A 23,543-nucleotide genomic window follows, 5' to 3' on the forward strand; every position below is an offset into this window, starting at 1 on the left:
GAGAAATGTAGGGATCATTTCAGATAATCTTCAAAGAATTTCTGAAGGCTCTCTGCTAAGTTTTCTCTGCTTATCTATTTGAACAAAGTATTTAAGTCAAACTAAGATGGCATTTTACTATCCTCTGTTTGGAAGGCAATGTAGTATTTTCCCTCTCTATTCAGAGGATTTTACATTATACCTTCTGCTAGGAGCCACAACCAAATAATATGATGAATGGCACTTTTGGTTGTAAGATGACACCAGCTAGCCATTGAGATGATATGATTATGTTAAAATTTACATTCACATAGAAATTGGACTCCTGCTGTTCACCTTGGCCTGCCACGGGACTCATGTTACAGGACTCCTGGAGAGTTCCCACTGGTTGGGGAAGGATAGTAGGAGGGAATTCCGGGGGAGGTCCTGGGCCCCGGTTCCGGTAGACGGGACCGCGTGGGTGGACCGGCTTGCTTGCCAGACGCCTACGGGGTATTGGCGGCATTTTCAAAAATAAAGTTTTGCTCCTGCTTGAGTGGCTCGTGATTCTGTGCCCAGCCAGACTGTGGCGCACGCACGCGCACACACACACACACACACACACACACACACACAAACGAGCATCAATGTGCTAAAATATGTATATGGTTCACGTGTGTGTGTGTGTGTGTGTGTGTGTATTTTTTTTGGTGCCAGGGATTGAACCTAGGGGTACTTAACCACTGAACCATATCCCCATTGCTGTTTTAATATTTTGTTTTGAGACAGGATCTTGCTAAGTCCTTAGGGCCTTATTTAGTTGCTGAGGTTGGTCTCAAACTTGTAATCCTCCTGACTCAGCCTCCCGATTTGCTGAGATTACAGGCATGCCACTGTGCTTGGCTTACTGAATATATTTTAAGTACTTCTTTGCCTTATATCTTAAGTTTTAGAAAGTGCCTTTTTAAAATTTTTTATTTTATTTTTTACCCCCAATAACTTATTTCTCATATGCATAAGAACCTTTGATACTCAACTCCATAAAGATCACATAATAAAGTGGTCTTGAAATACATATTTTAGCACATTGATGCTCGTTTGTGTTTGTGTGTGTGTGTATTTTTTTTTTTTTTTAAGTGAGCACTCTGATGGTCAGGCAGATCACAACTCTACCCTCACCAAATCACCATCACAAAATATAAAAGCCTTGTCTCCATTTCACACCATAGACCAGACTTCATTATTCTGTTCCCTCATAATTCACTCAAAATGCTCAACATCCTAACCCTTAAAAAGATATTTTGACATCTCTATACTAACTCCTGCTACCTAGAATGATTATATCATTTATTCTGCCAGGTAAAATATACAATCCATTCTTCCAAATTCCAATGAAGGCATCAAAACTAGCAAATTCAAAGCAAAGAAATTTGGTCTAGCTAGAAATACCAATTAACTTCCCAAACTATACTTTCATATCTAAACTTGTTAGCTATTGTTTCTTTTGTATTATTTCATACCTTTGTGCCTTCCTTCAAATTAGCTACAAGTTCAACGAAGTTGTCATATGCAGTAGCTAAATTCTTCAAAACCTCTTCTCTTAAGTTAGCTTCATTGTTAGATTGTTTCATTTTTGAAAATTCCTGGTGTGAGACCTTGTTAAAAGAAAGATACATATAATTTATAATTGCTTACAAAATTAATGTACTTTATAATATGTTTAGATACTTTTTTCAGCCACAAAAAGCAGATATGATAATATATGCTTGCAGAATTACTTGAAATACCTAATAATATTTGGTTTTGAGGTAGTAAAATGCTTTAAATCTTTTCTTAGGTAAAAATACCACAAATCCAAAGGATGTCAAAACATAACCAAAAATGATTATAGATTTCTATTAATACATATCACAAAAAAATTATTAAGATGAAACTTTTAACTTTTCAGATTATATATAAATATTCAAAAGTGAAAAAACATAGTTTAATGTTGTATATTAACTACTAAAAGAGCAAATATTCAAATCTTACTAAATAGTGCAAACTACTTATTTATAAATAAAAATTCTGACTAACTTCTAACATTTAGTTTGGGATTATTTACAAAGCCTGACTAATGTCTGTATGTATTAGTCATTTAATTGCAGGAATCAATAATTCCAACTAATTTTTATTTTTTCTCACATCTTTTAAAAATTTGGAAAAACCCAAAATATCTGATGCATCACAGCATTTCTAAATAGCATGTAACATCTTAGTAACAGAAGAATGGCTTTGTTTCATAGCTTTTTAAAATCATTGTGCCACATTAAATTTTACAAAATATAGATATAGTACATTCCACTCTGAAATTTGTTTCCAATTTCTTTTTCCTAAATGAATACAGGTATTGTGCATGGGTATCCTGTCTGTAATTTTTAAAACATATATCTTATTAAATATACAAATTTTACCTGAATATTTTTTAGAAGTCCCTCCTGTTTCTTTAGGGATTCCTGAACCTTAGATGTAAGACCTCCATAGATTCGATCCAGTTCAGTAACAGAAAGAGCTTCTTCATTTATCACACCATCTTGAGCCAGAGCTGTCAAAAACTTGCTTGTCATATCAAAATTCACTGACTTTAGGTCATTCTCAAGACTTTCTCTTTCCTTCTTTACTTCATCAAGATTTGTCAATAAGGATTTTAAGACATTTACAACCTAAATGATTAAAAAAAAAAGACACCTTCATTTAATTGCCAAAGAAAGAAAAAAGCAGCAGACAATGTCAGGAAGGAAACAATATACAAAGGTTAATTCATGGTCAGCAAAAGATGATTTCTCAGAGAGTAAAGTATATATAAATTGAGCATCAAGTTTATTTAGATGTAATCATTATATACTTTCAGTTGCCTCCAGTTACAGAAACAGGGATAACAACAGTAGCAACCACTACAATGTACTCCACACCTACTATGTGCCAGACACTATTAAATGTTTCACAAATATAATGTAACACATTTCTTATAACAGCCTATAGGGTATATATTTATTACCTCTATTCCGAAGGTAAAGAAATTGAAGCTCAGAAAAATTATTAGGATCAAGAGATAACATACTGAATCTTAAAGGAAACACCCCCACCAGCCACTAAGATGCAGAAAGCACAATTGTAAATCTTGAGGAACATGTCCTTGTAAAATGAAGGAAATACAAGCACAGGGAAATTGTGTAACTCCACCCTGGCTCCACCTCTGGTCCAGCCTGATACAGCCCATCTATAAATATTGGACCCCTAGCCCAAACCTCTAGCCCACATTCTCCCTTCAATGTGTATCTTCCTTCCTAAATAAACCTTTGTCTGACTCAAGCTGAAATTCCTTTCTGTCACATATACCAAGAACCCTGCTGGTCCTGAGCTGAGTACCCTCTCTCCTCCAGGAACTCCTTGGACCTTTCTCCAGACACAGTTCTTCTCCCATGAAAGGACTTTATGTGAAATTTGAGACCTAACTATGCCTAACTCCAAAACCAATCCTCCCTTCCGTCAGAGTACTGGAGATTGAACCCACTGCCACACATGTACTAAGCAAATGTTCTACCACTGAGCTACATCCCAGCCTTTTTTTTTCCCCACCCCACTTCCTTTTTGACAGGATCTCACTAATGGCCCAGGCTGGCCTCCAGCTTGCATTCCTCCTGCCTCAGCTCCCAAGTAGCTAGGATTATTGCTGCATGCCACACATCAGCAGCAAAACCCATCTCTTAACCACTCTATTCTACAGAGCCTCCCTGTAATGGCTTTGAGATAAGGTAAGATCTGACTTCATTAAGTAAAATACTCTATTTTGTCTACAGTGACAGAGAGAAATATATAGAGACAGACATGAAGACAGAAACAGAGATATGAAAAAAGTATGCAAGGTGGATAAAGGGGTTGAGGCTGGGAAACAGCACACAACCAAGGAGACTATGTACCATATATTTATTTTATATGAGGGGAAAGATGGTTACATATATTTTTCTATTATTAAGAGTTTTACCTCTTCTATTCAATCCAAGCAACCTCTAACTTGCATCCATATGATTCACTGTATTAACTGTGGTCTAATACCACTTTCAAGCTTCCCTTTTTTCTCATATCTTGCTCTCTTTGCTAGGACTCCAAGGAAGAACACCAACCACAAGCCCTCTATTCTGCTCACCTCAAGAATGCTCGCAGAAAGAAAAATAAGGAAAAGAAAAGGAAAATGCCCATGAACTCTATTTCCACCCTTTTCTTCTCACCAGCAACAATCCAACTCTAATGGATCTCTCCAACTGCTTATTACTGAGAATTCCTGTCCTCCTCTTCCTTCCACAGTCCCAGCTAACTCCCTGACCCTAATATCCAGAGTAACATTCCTTTGTAAAGGACAAAGACCTGAGGAAAAGTCCAAGTCTTCTTCTAAATGCAGATGAACTTCTTTTGGGCCTCTGTTTACCACTCATATCTCCTAAGTATCCTAATCTTAATTTTAAAAGTATTTAAGAAGAAAAAATAAGTTCAATTCTCAGCACCAAAAGGGAAGAAAGGGGAGCAAAGAGGAGGCCAGGGGAAGAGAGGATGGCTGCAAAAGCATATATACAGTGTACTCATTTTGAGTGACAGAAAAGGGAAATTAGGATATAAATATACACGTGTGTGTGCATATATATGTATTTTTTGCAAAAAGAAAATCAACAAGGACAAATCAGAAATTAATAAATATGGTTACTTCTAGGGAATATATGAGAAACCTATGGTATCTATTTCTGTGTTTTATAAACACTTTCAATTAGTTTTGTTTTTTTTTAAAGAGAGAGTGAGAGAGGAGAGAGAGAGAGAGAGAGAATTTTTAATATTTATTTTTTAGTTCTCGGCGGACACAACATCTTTGTTGGTATGTGGTGCTGAGGATCGAACCCGGGCCGCACGCATGCCAGGCGAGCGCGCTACCGCTTGAGCCACATCCCCAGCCCCCTTTCAATTAGTTTTTAACTTCAATTAAATGTATCACTTATATACTTTCTGAACGATTATGTGTTGAGTACTGTTCTAGATGCTACCAACAGTCCTGCTGGGGATGTAGCTCAGTGGTAGGATATCTGCCAAGCAGGAGTATGTCCCTGGCTTGATTCCCAGCACTGCAAAATAATAAACAAATGGAGGGGAAGGATTTAAAACAAATACACAACAATAGAGTAATGTGGTAGACAGTTACAAAGATGGGGAAGATAAGCCATCTGAGATTAATGAAAAAGAGGTAGTCATGAAAAGGGAAGCTCCCCCACCCCCACCCCAAGAAAATATAAATATAAACATCTTGAGGCAAGAACAAACTTGACAGGGTCAAAGGACAGAAAAAAGGGCCAACTGTGTCTGAAGCACAGAAAGACACAAAAGGCAGAGTGGAGGGAGATAAGGTCAAACAGAACAGCAGGAATAAGATCACCTAGGGTGTCAATACTTCTGTTTCCAATCAGGGGCTGGAAAACGTTTTTGGGAAAGGGCCAAACAAAATATTTTTAGTTTAGCAGGTCACATTCAATGTTGCAGCTATTCAACTCTTGCATTTGTACATATGAACACAGCCATAGGTGATATGCAAATTAAGGAGCCTTGGCTACATTCCAACAAAAACTAATCTATGAATACTAAAGTCTGAATTTCATATAATGCCCACATCATGAAACATTTTTCTTTTAATCTTTTTCAACCATTTAAAAATGTAAAAACAAAACCAAGAGGCCTTCTTTATCTGGCCCTCTTTCTAGTTTGTTGTACAAAACTCTTTATGGCATTTAACAGTACCAAATACAATTAGGGACATAAGAAATGCTAACCTTCTCTCCTTTCACATGAACAACACTTCACAGAGGAGGACATACAATCAATCAACAAGTACATGAAAAAATGCTCACCATCTCTAGCAGTCAAGGAAATGCAAATCAAAACCACCCTAAGATACCATCTCACCCCAGTAAGATTGGCAGCCATGATGAAGTCAAACAACAACGAGTGCTGGCGAGGATGTGGGGAAAAGGGTACTCTTGTACATTGCTGGTGGGACTGCAAACGGGTGCGGCCAATTTGGAAAGCAGTATGGAGATTCCTGGGAAAGCTGGGAATGGAACCACCATTTAACCCAGCTATTGCCCTTCTCGGACTATTCCCTGAAGACCTTAAAAGAGCGCACTACAGGGATACTGCCACATCGATGCTCATAGCAGCACAATTCACAATTGCTAGACTGTGGAATCAACCCAGATGCCCTTCAATAGATGAATGGATAAAAAAAAAATGTGGCATTTATACACAATGGAGTATGCAGCACTAAAAAATGACAAAATCATGGAATTTTCAGGGAAATGGATGGCACTAGAGCAGATTATGCTTAGTGAAGCTAGCCAATCCCTAAAAAACAAATACCAAATGTCTTCTTTGATATAATGAGAGCAACTAAGAACAGAGCAGGGAGGAAGAGCAAGAAGAAAAGATTAACATTAAACAGAGACATGAGGTGGGAGGGAAAGGGAGAAAAAAGGGAAATTGCATGGAAATGGAGGGAGACCCTCATTGTTATACAAAATTACATATAAGAGGTTGTGAGGGGAACGGGATAATAAACATGGAGGGAAATGAATTACAGTAGATGGGGTAGAGAGAGAAGATGGGAGGGGAGGGGGGATAGTAGAGGATAGGAAAGGTAGCAGAATACAAGAGTCACTAATATGGCAGTATGTAAAAATGTGGATGTGTAACCGATGTGAATCTGCAATCTGTATTTGGGGTAAAAATGGGAGTTCATAACCCACTTGATTCTAATGTATGAAATATGATATGTCAAGAGCTTTGTAATGTTGTGAACAACCAATAAAAAAAAAAAAGAAATGCTCTCAATGAAATGTTCAACTTTACCTTTAGACCTCTCCATTTTATTCTCAGAAAAGGCAAACATGAGAATATCTCTACAATAACACAAAAGCAGGAACCTGATTCAGTTTCCTGACACTAAAGCTAACAAAGAGGTAAAGACACCCCTTTATTAGAGACCACATGCTCAGATAGTTGTTGGCATGTAGTAGGCCTTCCACAAATGTGTAGTGAACCAAATGAATGGATTCCAGTCATTCTGAACACTTGTCTATAAGCTTTCTGATATGAAAAAAATCAAGATTAAAACCCATGTCTACAGATTCTCTACTCATCTACAAGATGCCTTTGTGTGATTTAGGAAAAACAAAAATCCTCTCAGGGAAGGTGCACAGCTTTGGACAGTGCTCTTCATGTAATACCTCTCATGAAATGAAGGTTTTTTTAAATGCATCCCTCCATTACTCCTGGCCAATATTCTTATGCAGGGGGGTAAAATAAAAGATGCCCTTTACTCTGGCCAGGTTCAACTCCATGGTCGGGCCATGGCTGTACATAGATGGTTTCAGACTCCAGTGGATCAGAGACCCACAATCACAAGCAGTGGTCCAAAGTATTTAATGTAAGAACATTTAAATATAAACTACCAATAATCTGCACTTTTTTCAGAGTATCTCAATATTTAAAACTAGATGCCCAAAGAGATTTAAGATGAATAGTAGGCTTCTTCATAGTAAGATAATAAAATAGCCTCACCAACAAGCTTCGATTTCTTAATAAAACATTTATGCTGTATCACTTCAGGAAAATCTAACTTCAATAAAATAACTTCATACTAATTATAAAAGTTTTCTCCCCTGTGAAATACCACTAAAAATTAACAAAAGCATCCATTTTTATAATTTAATAATATATAAACAAATCAGTGCACATTAATTCTGATTTTGCTCAGCACAAATCATTTTTGCTTTTCTATTAAAAGTAGGAAAATCAAAGGACAAAAGCTGGATATATTCTGGGTCATATATGAGACACCAAAAAGAACAAGGAAGGGATACTTGAAGATCTTTTTCTAAAATAGAAAGGTTATCAGAATTTATTGCTATTCCCTGGGTCCACAGTCTCTTTTGGGGTTTTTTGTTATTCACAAATTAATCTTCTAGTCATTTCCTTTTTTTCTCCCCCATGTCAACCAAGGATCTAATTCCCTGTCTATCAGGTTTCCCCCTTAGATTCAGGTTCCTTGAATACGTAGCTTTCTCTTCTCTTAAGGATGCTACCCAGCACCCTGGCTGATTTTTACCATACGTCTAGAAGCTACTCAGAACATACCCAATAACTCAGTCCTTCCAAGATCCTATATAAGTCCACTTTTCCTGCTTATTCACCCAGTTGTCATAATATGCCAAATTCTTAAGAAGCCTGCAAGAGGGGTGTTTCCAAATTGCTGAAAATGAAACCCTTGTAGCATACTTTCTATATTGTTCCTGTTGTATTTTTAAACTTCTACTCTTTGCTACAGTTATCTTTGTACACTGAACAATTCTCTACATTGAACCATAAATTGAGAGTAAAGGTTTTGTATGTTTTGTCCATTAATTTTTCAAAGTACCTATTATCACAGTACCTTACAGAATAAGTCTTGTTCGAATAAGTATATGAAATTCTTCTATATAAATACCAATTTGATAACTTCTAAAATCTACTACCCAGGAAACTCATCTTTTTACAGAAGTTTTGAGCAGTATTTCTTGCCCTTTGGCTTATTTTCCTATGTACTTTGGAGCCTCTACCTGATCCTAGTATATTACCCTATCTCATAGTGACCAGCCATTAAATTACATCTGCACTTTTTCCTCTTTTTAGGATTTTTCAACTCAGATACTCTACTATTGATTTTCTCCTTCCTATTATCATTAGAAATACAAGATAATGTTATCCACTTATTAACATGCACACAGAGCTAATCCCAGTGGAATGATATAAAACAATATAAAATCACGCAAAAACCAAAGAATTGTTGGTCAGAAAAGTATCTAATCAAACTCAGTTGTTTTTGGGGTTTTTGTTTTTGTTTTCATTTCAGGCACGTTTCTATATTTCCAAGTCTCTCCCTTTTATAAAACCTGAAATAAATACTGTGACCATATGTAGTACCTAGAATTTAGTACCTAGATTATAAAAGGCATTTGATAAATGAAAAATATTACAGGAAATTAATATTAGAATAAACTGTCACACAATGTGTATATGGGTATAACTTTAAATATAATGACCCCAACTAACTCCTCTGTGTGTGTGTGTGTGTGTGTGTCTCCTCTTTTTTTTTTTTTTGGTGATGCTGGGAATCAAATCCAGGGCCTTATTTATGCTAAGCAAGTACTGTGCCACTGAGCTATAGCTCAAATTTCTTCATTTTTTAAACTATGACAATAAGACATTATCAGTTCATTGTATATAATAGCTCAAACACAGTTTTCTTAAGCAGATGACCACCCACAACAAAATGCACCCTCTCACCTCACTGCCCTGCATGGTCTTGGCTGGGTTAGCAGAGGGGATGGCAGCATTCAGCTCAGGCTCCGGCTTACACAGAAGAGCAATGATGTCACGATGAGACTGATAACGTTCTTTCACTTGCCCATCTGCTTGCACAGCTTTATCTAAAACTGTCCTGAAGTTGGTTCCCTCTGGGAAGCAGGGGGGAAAATTTCCAGAGCTCAGTAATGATTGTAACAGCAATGTTTATGAGGTGGCTGTACTTTTAGTTCTGGTCTTCAACTTTACTTATGCTCCTTTATTGCCCCAATTTACTAGATAATAAAAACTCAATTCCTATCAATCTTTGCATTTTTGTCTTTGGAAAACTAACAAAATCATTTGTAAAATCAAGGGCACAGCTACATTTTAAAATATATTTGGTGATCAGTGTCTGCCAAATATAACTCAAGAACATTCAAAGAAATCAACAAAAACAAATCACTCCAAATATTTGTATAACTTACTCAACTAGTATTCTCTCAAACAAACAACCTGTCTAGAAAGAATAACACATTTTTAGAAAAATTTCAATAGTATATAACATCTCTTTTGCAGAGAGAAATAAAACAAGTCTTGTTGAGTGGATGAAGACATCCACTCAACAAGCACAAAATCTTAATAATCAAAGTCTTATTAAGTATAATTTTTACTTCAAAGTAATTCTTAAAACTCATTTTTTCAGCACCCAGGATTCACTACCAAGAGGAAAAAGAAAATCAGAGTTCACACCATTTTAAAAGATACAGAGTTTGGAGAGTTGATAGATCATTTTAATTTTCACTTTATACCTTCTTAAGAATCTGAACTTAGGCTGGGGTTGTAGCTCAGTGGTAGAGCACTTGCCTACCATGTGTGAGGCACTGAGTTTGATCCTCAGCAACATATATAAGTAAAATAAAGATATTGTGTCCATCTACAACTATAAAAAAAGAAAAAAAGAATCCAACCTTTTAACAGTGGGCATGGATTACATTTGTTACTTTTTACCTTTATCCTAAACTGAGGGGAAAAAAATCTGGTTTTACAAACTGTCAGTAAATATGAGCTTACAACTGAGTCTAACTTAAGCAAAAAGGTGGGTCCAAATTCAGAGTTTGAGTAAAGGTCATTTATACCCATTTTTACCTGCTCTTAAAGGCTTATAGAGTTCATTAGATGGTGTCCTTTGCCAGCGTTCCGTGAATTTTGCTCTTAAATCATTATCTGTTGCTTCTTCTTCATCCAAAAATCTTAATGACTTAAAAAAGGGGGAAAAAAATCAAGATATTATTTTCAGCATAGAAATTTTAAAGCAATTTTAAAATAATCACCCCCACTATAAATGAGTTTAGTGAGACTGAAATACTCCTATACTTCTGAATAGAAATAAACTAGTTTTTGTTGTTGCAGAAAACCAAGGTATATGTTTAACAAAAAGTAACAAAAATTTAAGATTGTTAGCCGTTTTCTCATTAAAATAAAAATAAAGAAAAAAACAAGAGATTACTTATATCCAAATACAAGACTACTTTAAAGAAAGTTTTATGGTTAAAATAAAGAAACAGAAGCCATAATAAAAACCTTTCAATTTCAGAAGCCATAAATAAAGCAAAGGGGAAAAGTGATTAACTACATGAAAATAAGAGACTTAGATTTCCATCCCAGTACAAGAGACTGAACACTGTGTCTTTAACATATTTTTTAAAGTGTTCTTTTAATGTTTAGCTGAAAAGAAATACAAGGAAGTGCTAATTTATCAATGGACACAAATGCTAAAGTCAGTAGTATCTCACTATCCCTGATGGCTTAGGGCAGAGAACAACAAACTTTCCTGTCACACATCAGAAAGCAAATATTTTGGACTACATAGGTTACATACAATATGTCACTTATCCTTGTTTTACAATGCTCTGAAAAACAGCAAAAATCATCCTCCAAATAAAATCAAAATGAACCAAACAAAAATGGGCCAAAAATCGAAACTGGCCCACCATCTATGCTTTGCCAGATATGTAGTTCTTCACGACATAAAATAGGCACTAAACACAAAAGGAAGAAACACGAATAGGAGGAGTCAACAAAAGTGAGAGGTCAGATAAAAAGCACTCTCCTCCATCAAATCAGGACACTTCTAAACTCTCAGGAAATTAATTTCTAAAAAGCAAAACAGTCCAACAGAAGGAAGCCTGACTGACCAGATTCTGGCTCTAAATAGAACAGTGATATCACCTGAGAGTCTTAATCAAAAGCCTGCCCATCGGACTAGAAATCACACATCTTAATAGGAACTTCTGATTAGAACATTAGCCACAAAAAGAAGGGGGCAAAAAAAACAAGTTTAAAGAGAAATCAGGTATATCAGTTATATCTCTGCAGCTTTTAGGTACCCATTAATGTCCTAATTTTATTGTGTTTTTCATCTCTAGAAATTCTATTTGGCTCTTTTTCAGTGTTTTGCTTTTTTTTTTTTTTACAGCAAAATTAAACACAAATCCTCTCTAAAAGAATTTACTTTAAACCCAGACCTCAAAGAATTCCCACCAGTTACAGCAAATGTGAATTCACAAATAAAAATCATTCAACACTAAATGTAATGTAGTATTTTGTAGTGAATCATGGAACAGAACATCAGTGAAAAAACAGTAAAATCTGAGTAATAATATTATGCCAATGCTTAATTTCTTCGTTGTAACAAATGTACCATGACTACGTAAGATTTTAACGTGGGAGGAACTGGGTGAAGAATATATAGGAACTCTGCACTAAATCTGTTAACTTTTCTGTAAGTCTAACACTATCACAAAATAAGTAGTTTTTAAAATTACAAAATATAGACAAAAAGAAACTGAATGAGAAAACAATCCCTATTTAAAAAAAATAACAAATCAGAGTCAAACTCATAAAGATTGGAGATACTAGCATAATAAAATGAAAGAACATAAAATATTTTAAGAAATTAGAAATAAAGGTATAACATAGGAGAAAGAGACTAGGAAACACTGAAAAAGAGCCAAATAGAATTTCTAGAGATGAAAAACATAATAAAATTAGGACATTAATGGGTACCTAAAAAATGCATTCTCTTCAGTTATATCTCTGCAGCAACTGGAAGATTCTTAGACCAAAACAACTGTGAATGAAAGAAGCACAATGAAGCAGAGTGCACAAAGTAAGAGGATAAGAGATATAGAAAATTAAGTGAAAAGACTCAACATACAAATAATCAGAGATCCAGAAAGTGAGAGAATAGGGGAAAAGCAATAGTCAAGGAAGTGAAAACTAAAACTAAACATTTTCCAGGATACATAAAAGATATAACTCCTTCAATTCAGTGCACCCAATGAAATAGCAAGCAACTTAAAGGAAACTCAGACACATTATAATAAATTTCAAAGAAAAGATATAACAGTGTGTAACTTCAATGCCTCTTTCCAAAAAAAAAAAAAAAAAAGCAGGAGAATGGAACGGGAAAAGAGGCTAGAGCAAAGAAAACCACAGAACTCTAAGTGAGACAAATATAAAATACAAACTATAGTAGAATGATTCTGAACGTATGGATATAAGCAGTTAATACAAACAGACTTAACCCTCCAGGTAGAGACAAAGATTTTCAAACTAAATTAGAAAGAAAAATACTGCTATGTGCTATTTACGAAACACATAACTATAGGTTGAGCATCCCTAATCCAAAAATCCAAAATCTGAAATGCTCCAAAATTCAAAACTTTTGAGCACCAACGTAATACCAGAAATGGAAAATTCCATAGCTGATTTCATGTGACAGGTCAAAATAAAAACAGTCACACTAAAATTATTGTGTTGAATTGCCTTCAGGATGTGTACACATTACATATTAAACAGATGAATTTCACATTTAGACTCTGGTCCACTCCCCACAATCTCTCTTTATATATGTGAATATTCCTAAATCCAAAAAAAAATAAAAATAAAAACACTTTCAGATAAGAGATACTCAATCTGTGTAAGGACACACAAGTTAAAAGCCGGACAAAGACACTACAAAAAAACTAAAGACCAACATCCCTCACAATATAGTGCAAAATCTTTAACAATATACTATCAAACCAAATCCAGCAGCACATCAAAGATTATATACCATGACCAAGAAGGATATCCCAGGAATGCAAGATGGTTCACATCTGAAAATCAATTAATGTAATATATCATATTAGTAGAATGAAGACAAAAACGTTATGATCATCTTAAGAGATGCAGAAAAAAGTATTTGACAAAATCCATCACTCTTTCATGATAAAAAAAAAAACATTCCACAAACTACAAATAGAAAGGAACTTTCTCAACCTGATAAAGGCCATCTATGATAAAAACCCACAACTAACATTACACAGTCATGTTCCATATACCCATATTTTGGTCAATGACAGAATTACAATATACAATGGTAGTACCAGAAGGTTATTTCACCTAGTGATGTCCTAGCCATTTTAAGTTTGTGTAAGTAAATGCTATGATGTTTGCAAGATAACAGATTCACCTAGCAAGTATTTCTCAGAACATTTCCCTGATATAAAGTGATACATGACTGTACTGAATAGTCAAACGCTAGAAGCTTTCCCCATAAGATCAGCAACAAGACCAGGATGTTCATTCTCAATATTCATAACTTGCCAGGGAAATTAGGCAAGAAAAATAAAAGGCATCCAAATTATTAAGAAAAAAGTAAAACTCTCTATAGTTGCAGTTCACTCAACCTTACACACAGAAAATCCCAAAGATTCCACAAAATAATTATTAAAGACAATAAATGAATCCAATAAACTCAAAGATAAATTCCACATACGAAAATTTCTTGTATTTCTAGCAATGAACAATCAAAATAGGAAGTTAAAACTAATAGCACCAAAAGGAATAAAATATTTAGAAATAAATTTAACCGAAGAGGTGCAACATTTGTACACTGAAAACTATAAAACACTGGTGAAAAAATTAATGACATTTTTATAAATGGAAAAATATCCTATGTTCATGAATTTCAAGATTTAATATTAAGACTGGCACTACTCTCCAAATTGATTTAAAGAATCAATGCAGCCAGGTGTGATAGCACACACCTGTAATCCCAGGAACTCAGAATGCTGAGGCAGGAGGATCCAAAGTTCAAAGCCAGCCTCAGCAACTCAGCAAGGCCCTAAGCAACTCAGCAAGACCCTGTCTCAGAAAAAAAAAAAAAAAAAAAAAAAGAAGAAAAAAAAAAGGATGAGAACGTGGCTCAATTTAAGCACCCCAGTGTTCAAAAAATAAAATAAAAAGATTAAATGCAATCCTTATCAAAGTTCCAATCTTATTTTCCGTAGAACAAGTTGATCCTAAAATTCATTTGGAATTGCAGAAATACCCAAATAGAGAAAACAATCTTTAAAAAGAGCAAAGTTGTGTGCACCATGATCAAGTAGGATTCATTCCTGGGATGCAAGGATGGTTCAATATACGGAAATCAATAAATGCTATTCACCACATCAATAGACTTAAAAACAAGAACCACATGATCATCTCGATGGATGCAGAAAAAGCATTTGACAAAGTACAGCATCCCTTTATGTTCAAAACACTAGAAAAACTAGGGATAACAGGAACTTACCTCAACATTGTAAAAGCTATATATGCTAAACCTCAGGCTAGCATCATCCTAAATGGAGAAAAACTGAAGGCATTTCCTCTAAAATCTGGAACAAGACAGGGATGCCCTCTATCACCACTTCTATTCAATTTAGTTCTCGAAATACTAGCCAGAGCAATTAGACAGACAAAAGAAATTAAAGGCATAAAAATAGGAAAAGAAGAAATTAAACTATCGCTATTTGCGGATGACATGATAATATACATAACAGACCCAAAAGAGTCTACAAAGAAGCTGCTAGAGTTAACAAATGAATTCAGCAAAGTGGCAGGTTATAAAATCAACACGCATAAATCAAAGGCATTCCTGTATATCAGCAACAAAACCTCTGAAATGGAAATAAGGAAAACCACTCCATTCACTTTATCCTCAAAGAAAATAAGATACTTGGGAATCAACCTAACAAAAGAGGTGAAAGATTTATACAATGAAAACTACAGAACCCTAAAGAGAGAGAGAGAAGAAGATCTCAGAAGATGGAAAAATGTACCCTGTTCATGGATAGGCAGAACTAACATCATCAAAATGGCGATATTACCCAAAGTTCTCTACAGGTTTAATGCGATGCCAATCAAAATCCCAACGGCATTTCTTGTAGAAATAGACAAAGCAATCATGAAATTCATATGGAAAAACAAAAGACCCAGAATAGCAAAAGCAATTCTAAGCAGGAAGTGTGAATCTGGAGGTATAGCGATACCAGAGGTCAAACTGTACTACAAAGCAATAGTAACAAAAACAGCATGGTACTGGTACCAAAACAGGCAGGTGGACCAATGGTACAGAATAGAAGACACAGAGACTAATCCACAAAGTTACAACTATCTTATATTTGATAAAGGGGCTAAAAGCATGCAATGGAGGAAGGATAGCATCTTCAGCAAATGGTGCTGGGAAAATTGGAAATCCATATGCAACAAAATGAAATTGAATCCCTTTCTCTCGCCATCCACAAAAATTAACTCCAAATGGATCAGGGAGCTAGATATCAAATCAGAGACACTGCGTCTGATAGAAGAAAAAGTTGGCTACGATCTACATATTGTGGGGTCGGGCTCCAAATTCCTTAATAGGACACCCATAGCCCAAGAGTTAACAACAAGAATAAACAAATGGGACTTACTTAAACTAAAAAGTTTTCTCTAAGCAAGAGAAACAATAAAAGAGGTAAATAGAGAGCCTACATCCTGGGAACAAATTTTTACCCCCCACACCTCAGATAGAGCCCTAATATCCAGAATGTACAAAGAACTCAAAAAATTAAACAATAAGATAACAAATAACCCAATTAACAAATGGGCCAAGGACCTGAACAGACACTTCTCAGAGGAGGACATACAATCAATCAACAAGTACATGAAAAAATGCTCATCATCTCTAGCAATCAGAGAAATGCAAATCAAAACCACCCTAAGATACCATCTCACTCCAGTAAGATTGGCAGCCATTATGAAGTCAAACAACAATAAGTGTTGGCGGGGATGTGGGGAAAAGGGTACACTTGTACACTGCTGGTGGGGCTGCAAAATGGTGAGGCCAATTTGGAAAGCAGTATGGAGATTCCTGGGAAAGCTGGGAATGGATCCACCATTTGACCCAGCTATCGCACTTCTCGGACTATTCCCTGAGGACCTTAAAAAAGCGCTCTATAGGGATATGGCTACATCAATGATTATAGCGGCACAATTCACAATAGCTAGACTGTGGAACCAATCTAGATGCCCCTCAATAGATGAATGGATAAAAAAAATGTGGCATCTATACACAATGGAGTATTATGCAGCACTAAGAAATGACAAAATCATAGAATTTGCAGGGAAATGGATGGCATTAGAGCAGATTATGCTAAGCGAAGCTAGCCAAGCCCTAAAAAACAAATGCCAAATGTCTGCTTTGATATAAAGAGAACAACTAAGAACAGAACAGGAAGGAAGAACATGAGGAAAAGACTACAGTAAACAAAGACGAATGGGGGGAGAGAAACGGAGAGAGAAGGGAAAGCACATGGAAATAGTAGGAGACCTTCAATGATACATAGAATTATAAGAGGTTATGAGGGGCAAGGGGGAGGGAAAAAAAAGGGAGAGAATTGAACAACAGCAGGGGAGGTAGAGAGGGAAGATGGGAGGGGAGGGGAGGGGAGGGGGGATAGTAGGGGATTGGAAAGGTAGCAGAATACAACAGTCACTGCATTATGTAAAAATGTGAATATGTAACAGATGTGATTCTGCAATCTGTATTTGGGGTGAAAATGGGAGTTCAAAACACAATTTGAGTCAAATGTATGAAAGATGATATATCATGAGCTATGTAATGCTTTAAATAATCAATTAAAAAAAAGGAAAAAAAAAAGAGCAAAGTTGTACAACTTAAGATTCTCTCCCCCCATTTCAAAAAATACAACAAAACTACAATAATAAAACAATATGGCACAGGCTTAGACATACCAAGTGATTTTCCACAAAGGTGCCTAGGCCATTCTCTTCAATAAATGATGCTAGAACAGAATAACTATATGCAAAATATGATGTTGGACATTTACCTCACGTCACCATTCAAGATTTATTTCAAAACTGAGCAAACACCTAAAGAGAAAAGCTAAAACCATGAGACTCTTAGAAGACCACATTAATGGTAAGTCTTCATGACCTTCAATTTTTTTCAATGGAATCCTAAATATAACACCAAAAACACAAGGAACAAAGGGACACTAGATAAACTGTACTTCATCAAAACTGAAAACTTTTCTGCATCAAAGAACAGTACCCAAAGACAGAAAAGACAATCCACAGAATAAAAGAAGGTACCTGTTAATCATACAGCTGATAAGGTCTAGCATCCAAACATGTGGATATAAAATTCACTATTAACTTCTATAAAGTATATGATTGAGTTGCTTTTAGTACATTTAAAAGTATGTTGAAGAATTCTTACAATTCAACAAAAAGATAACCCAATTTTTTAAAAAGGTCAAAGGTGAATAGACATTTTTCCAAAGATATACAAAGGGCAAATAATCACAGGGAAAGATAACCAATATCATTAGCCATTAGGAAAACACAAATCAAAGCCACAATGAATATGCGAATGCATGACCAATGTGATTGTGCAACCTGTATACTGTATACTCAGAAAAATGAGAAATTATATCCCATCTGATTCAATGTATGATATGTCAAGGTCATTGTACTGTCATGTGTAACTAATTAAAACAAATTTTAAAAAATAATTTTTAAAAAAAGCCACAATGAGATACTTCATACACATTAGGTCAACTATAATTTTTTTTCTTAAGAAAATTATGATTGGCAAGGATGTGGACAAACTGGAACCTTTACGTACTGCTGGTAAAAATGTAAAATGGTGCAGCTATTTGGGAGAGTGTTTGGCAGTTCCTCAAAAAATGAGACCATATGACCCAGCTACTCTGCTCCCAGGTATATATACCCAAAAGAAATGAAAAGTAGTGGTTAGATAAAAACATATCTTCATATAACAGTACTATTCAAAATAGATAAAAAAAAGTGGCAACAATTTTAAACATTCATCAATTGAGGAATGGACTAACAAAATATGGTATATCCACATAATGGAATATTATAAGGCCATAAAAAGAAATGAAATATTAACACATGCTATAATGTGGATGAACCTTGAAAACATTATGCTAAGTAAAAAAGAGCCAAACTCAAAAAAAGGGCCAAATATTGTAGGATTCCATTTATATGAAATGTCCAAAACAGGCAAATCCACAGGCAGAAATGGAATTAGTGTGGTTGCCAAAGGCAGAGAGAAAGGGAAAGAGAGGTGACTGCAAATTCTCTGGGAGGAAGAAAAATGTTCTGGAATTAGGTATCAATTTTCACAGAACATTGTGAATGTACTAAAAGCCACTCAATTGTACACTTTAAAAGAGTTTAATAGTGAATTTTATGTTATATGAATTTAAACTAAAAAATAAAACAGAAAAATGAATATGGATGTAAAATAAAGGCTTTTTTTTTTTTAAACAGAACCAATAAGGCATCTTGGAAATAAAAGATCAAATAAATCAAACACATACATAAACACACACACACACACACACACACACACACACACACACAAAGACAATGGCTGAAGAACCAAAAAACACAGCTGATTTGTCCCTTAATGAATTAGAAGAATGACCTGAGATAGTCTCTCTGAAAGAACAACACAAAGAGAAAAAATAAAATATACAGTAAGGTCCAGAATCATCACCATCAGTCTACCAGGAACTTATAAGGAAATAATGGAAGGGATGGGAAAAAAGGAATCTAAAGAAATAGAACCCCCAAACAGGAATCTAATGTGTAAAGAACCCAACAGGTCCCAAACATGATATATTATTTACAAAAGAAAAAATAGGTAAACACTTCAGATTTTTGAAATTAAGATTAAACAAAATGATTAAAAGCTACCACTAACAAAAACAACTCAAATCAAGTACCAGCTTTACAACTTACTTCACAACTTATAGCTTACTTAAAATGAGACTCTAGGAGTACAAATGGCAAATAGTAACCCTAAGTCATAAGGCTGTTAGAAATGTCAAGATAAATAAAAGCACTTCATTTTTATAGACAACAGACATACAATATACACCAATGTCTGTATAAGAAAAACTTTTTTTCACACAGTATTTTTTAAGGAGATGCTTCTCACAACTAATATATATTTCATCAGGCAATGTCCTTATCAAAAAAAAAAAAAACTTGTTACAGAATCAAACACATCTTCCAATAAATGACATCTCAAAATCAAGGAAATACAATAGTATTTAATATTTGTATAATTACTAAGTAGCAGACATGTGTGTTATCCCACTTTACAACTCTACAGGCCAAATAAACACTATTATTATTACTATTTTCTGGGTGAGTCAGCTGACACATGAAGATGTTAAACACTTTGCCCAGAGTCACAGCTAGATGTAAGAGGTAAGAATCAAATCCAAATATAATTCCACACTGAGACTTTAACCACTGACTGAACTATGTGTAAATTATGAAGTATCAAATAAAAATTTATTCTTATAACTTCTATTTACTAAATGCTCCTGGAATGCTTTCTATTTGACTCATCATGTCTGCTATTTTTCAGGGTTTGTCTGCCCCACACATACTCTAATAATTTTTCTTGATGCCATCACTTACATGTGATTTCTAACAACTCTTCACTTTCTTTTCCCTGTCTACTTGCTATTTCTAGTGTCCATTCAATTGCAACACAAGATGTCAGCTTGCATGGCCCACAAATCAGCAGTACTGAAAGGACTAAAAGGTACTATGATTATAAAGTCTATAACCTCTTTTAATGGACATGTAAATGACTGGAAACCTGATTAAGATTAAGATTTTGATTCAGTAAATCTGGAGTGAGGCCTGAGATTCTATATTTCTAACAAGCTCAACACAGCAATGATCTAATACTAAAATATGTAAACACTCAATTTACTTGAGTTTTTCAGATTACTAACTCTGTCTACATAGATAAGGTGGGTGATGACTTAATAATTAATGTAGAATCCCTCATGAATAGCAGCCTTCCAGAGTTGATAATGCAGTAAGTTTCCATCCTAAGCTTTTTCAAAAGTTGATTTGCACTGGAAAAATGAATAACAACCGTCACTACCATCAACAGTTATAAATGCAATACTATCATCAGAATAGTAACATAACAGTAATAACAATTATAATTTATTAAGCACATTCTATGTGTCCCTGAGGGCAGGCATTTCACTGTTTTAATTTTATCTTTTAGGTAATCCTGGGAGGTAAATAGTCTCGTCTACAAGATCCATACTGTTATTATAAGTATCATAAGTATTTAAATGCTCTGCCTCTCTCCCAATGTACTTGGAAATTATGTAAATGTAATATCCTCTGAAAGTTAAATGAAAAAAATCAAAATATCAAGAACTGATAAGAGAGGTCACCTAAAGAGAGGACTCCAAAACTGGCCAGACCTTATAATTAGTTTCAAAGTATCTAGAGCTAAAGAAAGAAAATGTGTCAATTAGGGAAAAAGACGAAGGCACCATAAAAAATTTACATTGGTAAACAGTAGGCTTTAGTTTAAAAAAAAACTTTACAAAATGTTTTATTCCTGTTAATAAAATTCCATCTTTACTGGTAAATAAACGTAGAAGTTTTATAAAACATTTGATGGCCTAACTTCCTTTGTCTGACTCCATATTCCTCAAGAAACCTGATCTGCCTATATAGAAATGAAATAATTACAAAGACTTCAGTTTGTGTGATAGTGATTTCGTACAGCATACTAACACTACACAATAGTCATATGAGTTTTATTAACATGCATTTATTTGCTCTTAAGGTAAGAATGAACTCATTCAACCAGGATTCCCCTTGAGAGTTAGGAGCAAGCCTTGGCACCACAGTAAATTCTGGGGCCAAGATGATGAGTATTATCCTGTGAAACCTTCCAGGCCTCATTTCTGTTGAACACCAAGAGATCAAGTTTTTATTCGAAAAGTAAATCTTTTAAAACATACCTCATCTAAAATTTCTCTATTTCTTTGTAGTAGTTCAGGCAGTTCTTTGATCAACTGATCAACAGTCTGGATACCACCCTGTTCAATTACTGATGTGGACTTAGTTAATATAGATTGAGGTACAGTATCTCCAGACACATCTTCAATTGCTGCTGGAAGATTAAGGGAAGCTAACACGCTGAAAAAAATAAAATGTTATGTCATGTTTAAGTCTAAACCACTTTTAAAATCTTAATTGCCTATATCCAAATCAATGGCAATAAAGTTAGCATCTAAAAAATGCAGATAATCCCAACTAACAGAAAAATAAAGCAAAGATAAAGGAAAAGACAGATTTTTTTAAGACAAAATCATTACAAAATTAAGTTATTCAAGTTCATAGTTCACAAGTATAAGCCAAGAAGAAAAATTATGACAGCATTAAAATATACTAGATATCTTTGGCCTGTAGCTCAAACTTAACTTCTCTTAGTCTAAGTAATTAAAAGTCAAAAGATCCTTCTTTTTCAGTAGCACACGCATATAATCCCAGCAACTCAGAAAGCTGAGGCAGGAGAATTTCAAGTTCAAGACCAGCTTCGGCAATTTAGAGGCCCTAAGCAACTGAGAAGAGACCCTGTCTCAAAATGAAAAATTTTTAAAAACGGTTAGGGATGTGGCTCATTAGTTAAGCACCCCTGGGTACAATCCCTGGTACCCCTACCAAAAAAAAAAAAAAAAAAAAAAAAAAAAAAAAAAAATTTTTTCTTTAAAAAAGCAGTCTTTTATGACACTTTTGATGGTAACACTGTCACTAACAAACCAGAAATAATAATAGCTAAATTTGATATTATTTAAGCAAAATATCAATAGAACAATAGGAAAGCTAAGTATTAATTACAGTATTAATTAATTCACCTGTTCTCAGCTTTGTGGTGCAATAACAATTTTTCACTTACTTCCTTTACATGATAGGGATGGGGGACTTACCCCTTCCTACTATTCATAAAGACAAAAAGCAAATAACATGATATAATGTAATAAACTGCTCAGAAAACAAGTTCTGTATAAACTCAGGGTGCCTCTTAATCATATGGAAGAGGAAATTATTGTTGCATTCTTGTTAGATAAAGAAAAATGATGTCAAATTCTATGCATTCATCAAAATGATAAATCAAGACTAGGTCAAGTCTAGGATAATATGCTCTCCATCACATATATCTACCAAAGGCCTTGTCTCCAAAATATATAAAGAACTCTTTAAAGATAATTAAGAAGGAAAAACTGAATTTAAAAAAGGAGCCAAATGACTGGTGTGGAGCTCAGTAGAAGAGCACTTAAGCTAGATGCACAAGGCCTAGGTTCCATCTCCAGCATCATAAAAATAAAAAGGAATCTGATGTTTCAACTGACCACTTCATAAAAGATATATAAATAGCTACTGAACACATGAAAAGTTGCTTAACATCATTGGTAATTAGAGAATGCAAATTAAACTCCAATGAGATATGGCTACATATACACTAGAATGGCTAATATTAAAAAGTTTAAGTGTTGGTGAGGATGCAGAGCAACTACATTTTTCACAATGGTGCAGGTAGAATGTAAAATGAAAAACCCACTTTGGAAAACAATCTGGCAATCTCATATAAAGTTAAACAAATTCAAACTATAAAACTCCAACTCAAGGGGCTGGGGCTGAAACTCGGTGGTAGAGCACTTGAATTTTAATTGTGAGGCATTGGGTTTGATCCTCAGCATCACATAAAAATAAATAAATAAAGATATTGTATCCATCTACAACTAAAAAAAATTTAAAATTCCAACTCAAATGTCACTTCTAGGGCTAGGGATGTAGGTCAGTGGTAGAGCACTTTCCTAGCATGTGCAAGACCCTGAGTTCAATCCCCAGCACTGGAAAGAAGGCAGGAAGGAGGGAGAGTCTACTACTCAGTATTCACAAAAGAAAACTAAAACATGTCCACATGAAGATTTGTGTAAGAATGCGAAGCA

At 34.8% G+C, this 23,543-nt stretch overlaps 1 protein-coding gene across 2 annotated transcripts in view; it reads right to left on the minus strand.

Annotated features, from left to right (window-relative positions):
- PDCD6IP (programmed cell death 6 interacting protein) overlaps positions 1 to 23,543 on the minus strand; it is a 77,012-nt gene that overhangs the window by 13,419 nt on the left and 40,050 nt on the right. For both annotated transcript variants that reach the window (XM_081283510.1, XM_081283509.1), the window contains exons 10-14: positions 21,552 to 21,729; positions 10,501 to 10,612; positions 9,355 to 9,524; positions 2,412 to 2,660; positions 1,479 to 1,613 (exon numbers count right to left, since the gene is read on the minus strand). In XM_081283510.1, coding sequence (XP_081139636.1) covers positions 1,479 to 1,613; positions 2,412 to 2,660; positions 9,355 to 9,524; positions 10,501 to 10,612; positions 21,552 to 21,729 — 844 coding nt within the window. The remainder of the gene's footprint in view (positions 1 to 1,478; positions 1,614 to 2,411; positions 2,661 to 9,354; positions 9,525 to 10,500; positions 10,613 to 21,551; positions 21,730 to 23,543) is intronic.

This window comes from Spermophilus citellus (assembly GCF_964194105.1).
Source record: "Spermophilus citellus genome assembly, chromosome: 3".
NCBI classification, from domain to species: domain Eukaryota; kingdom Metazoa; phylum Chordata; class Mammalia; order Rodentia; family Sciuridae; genus Spermophilus; species Spermophilus citellus.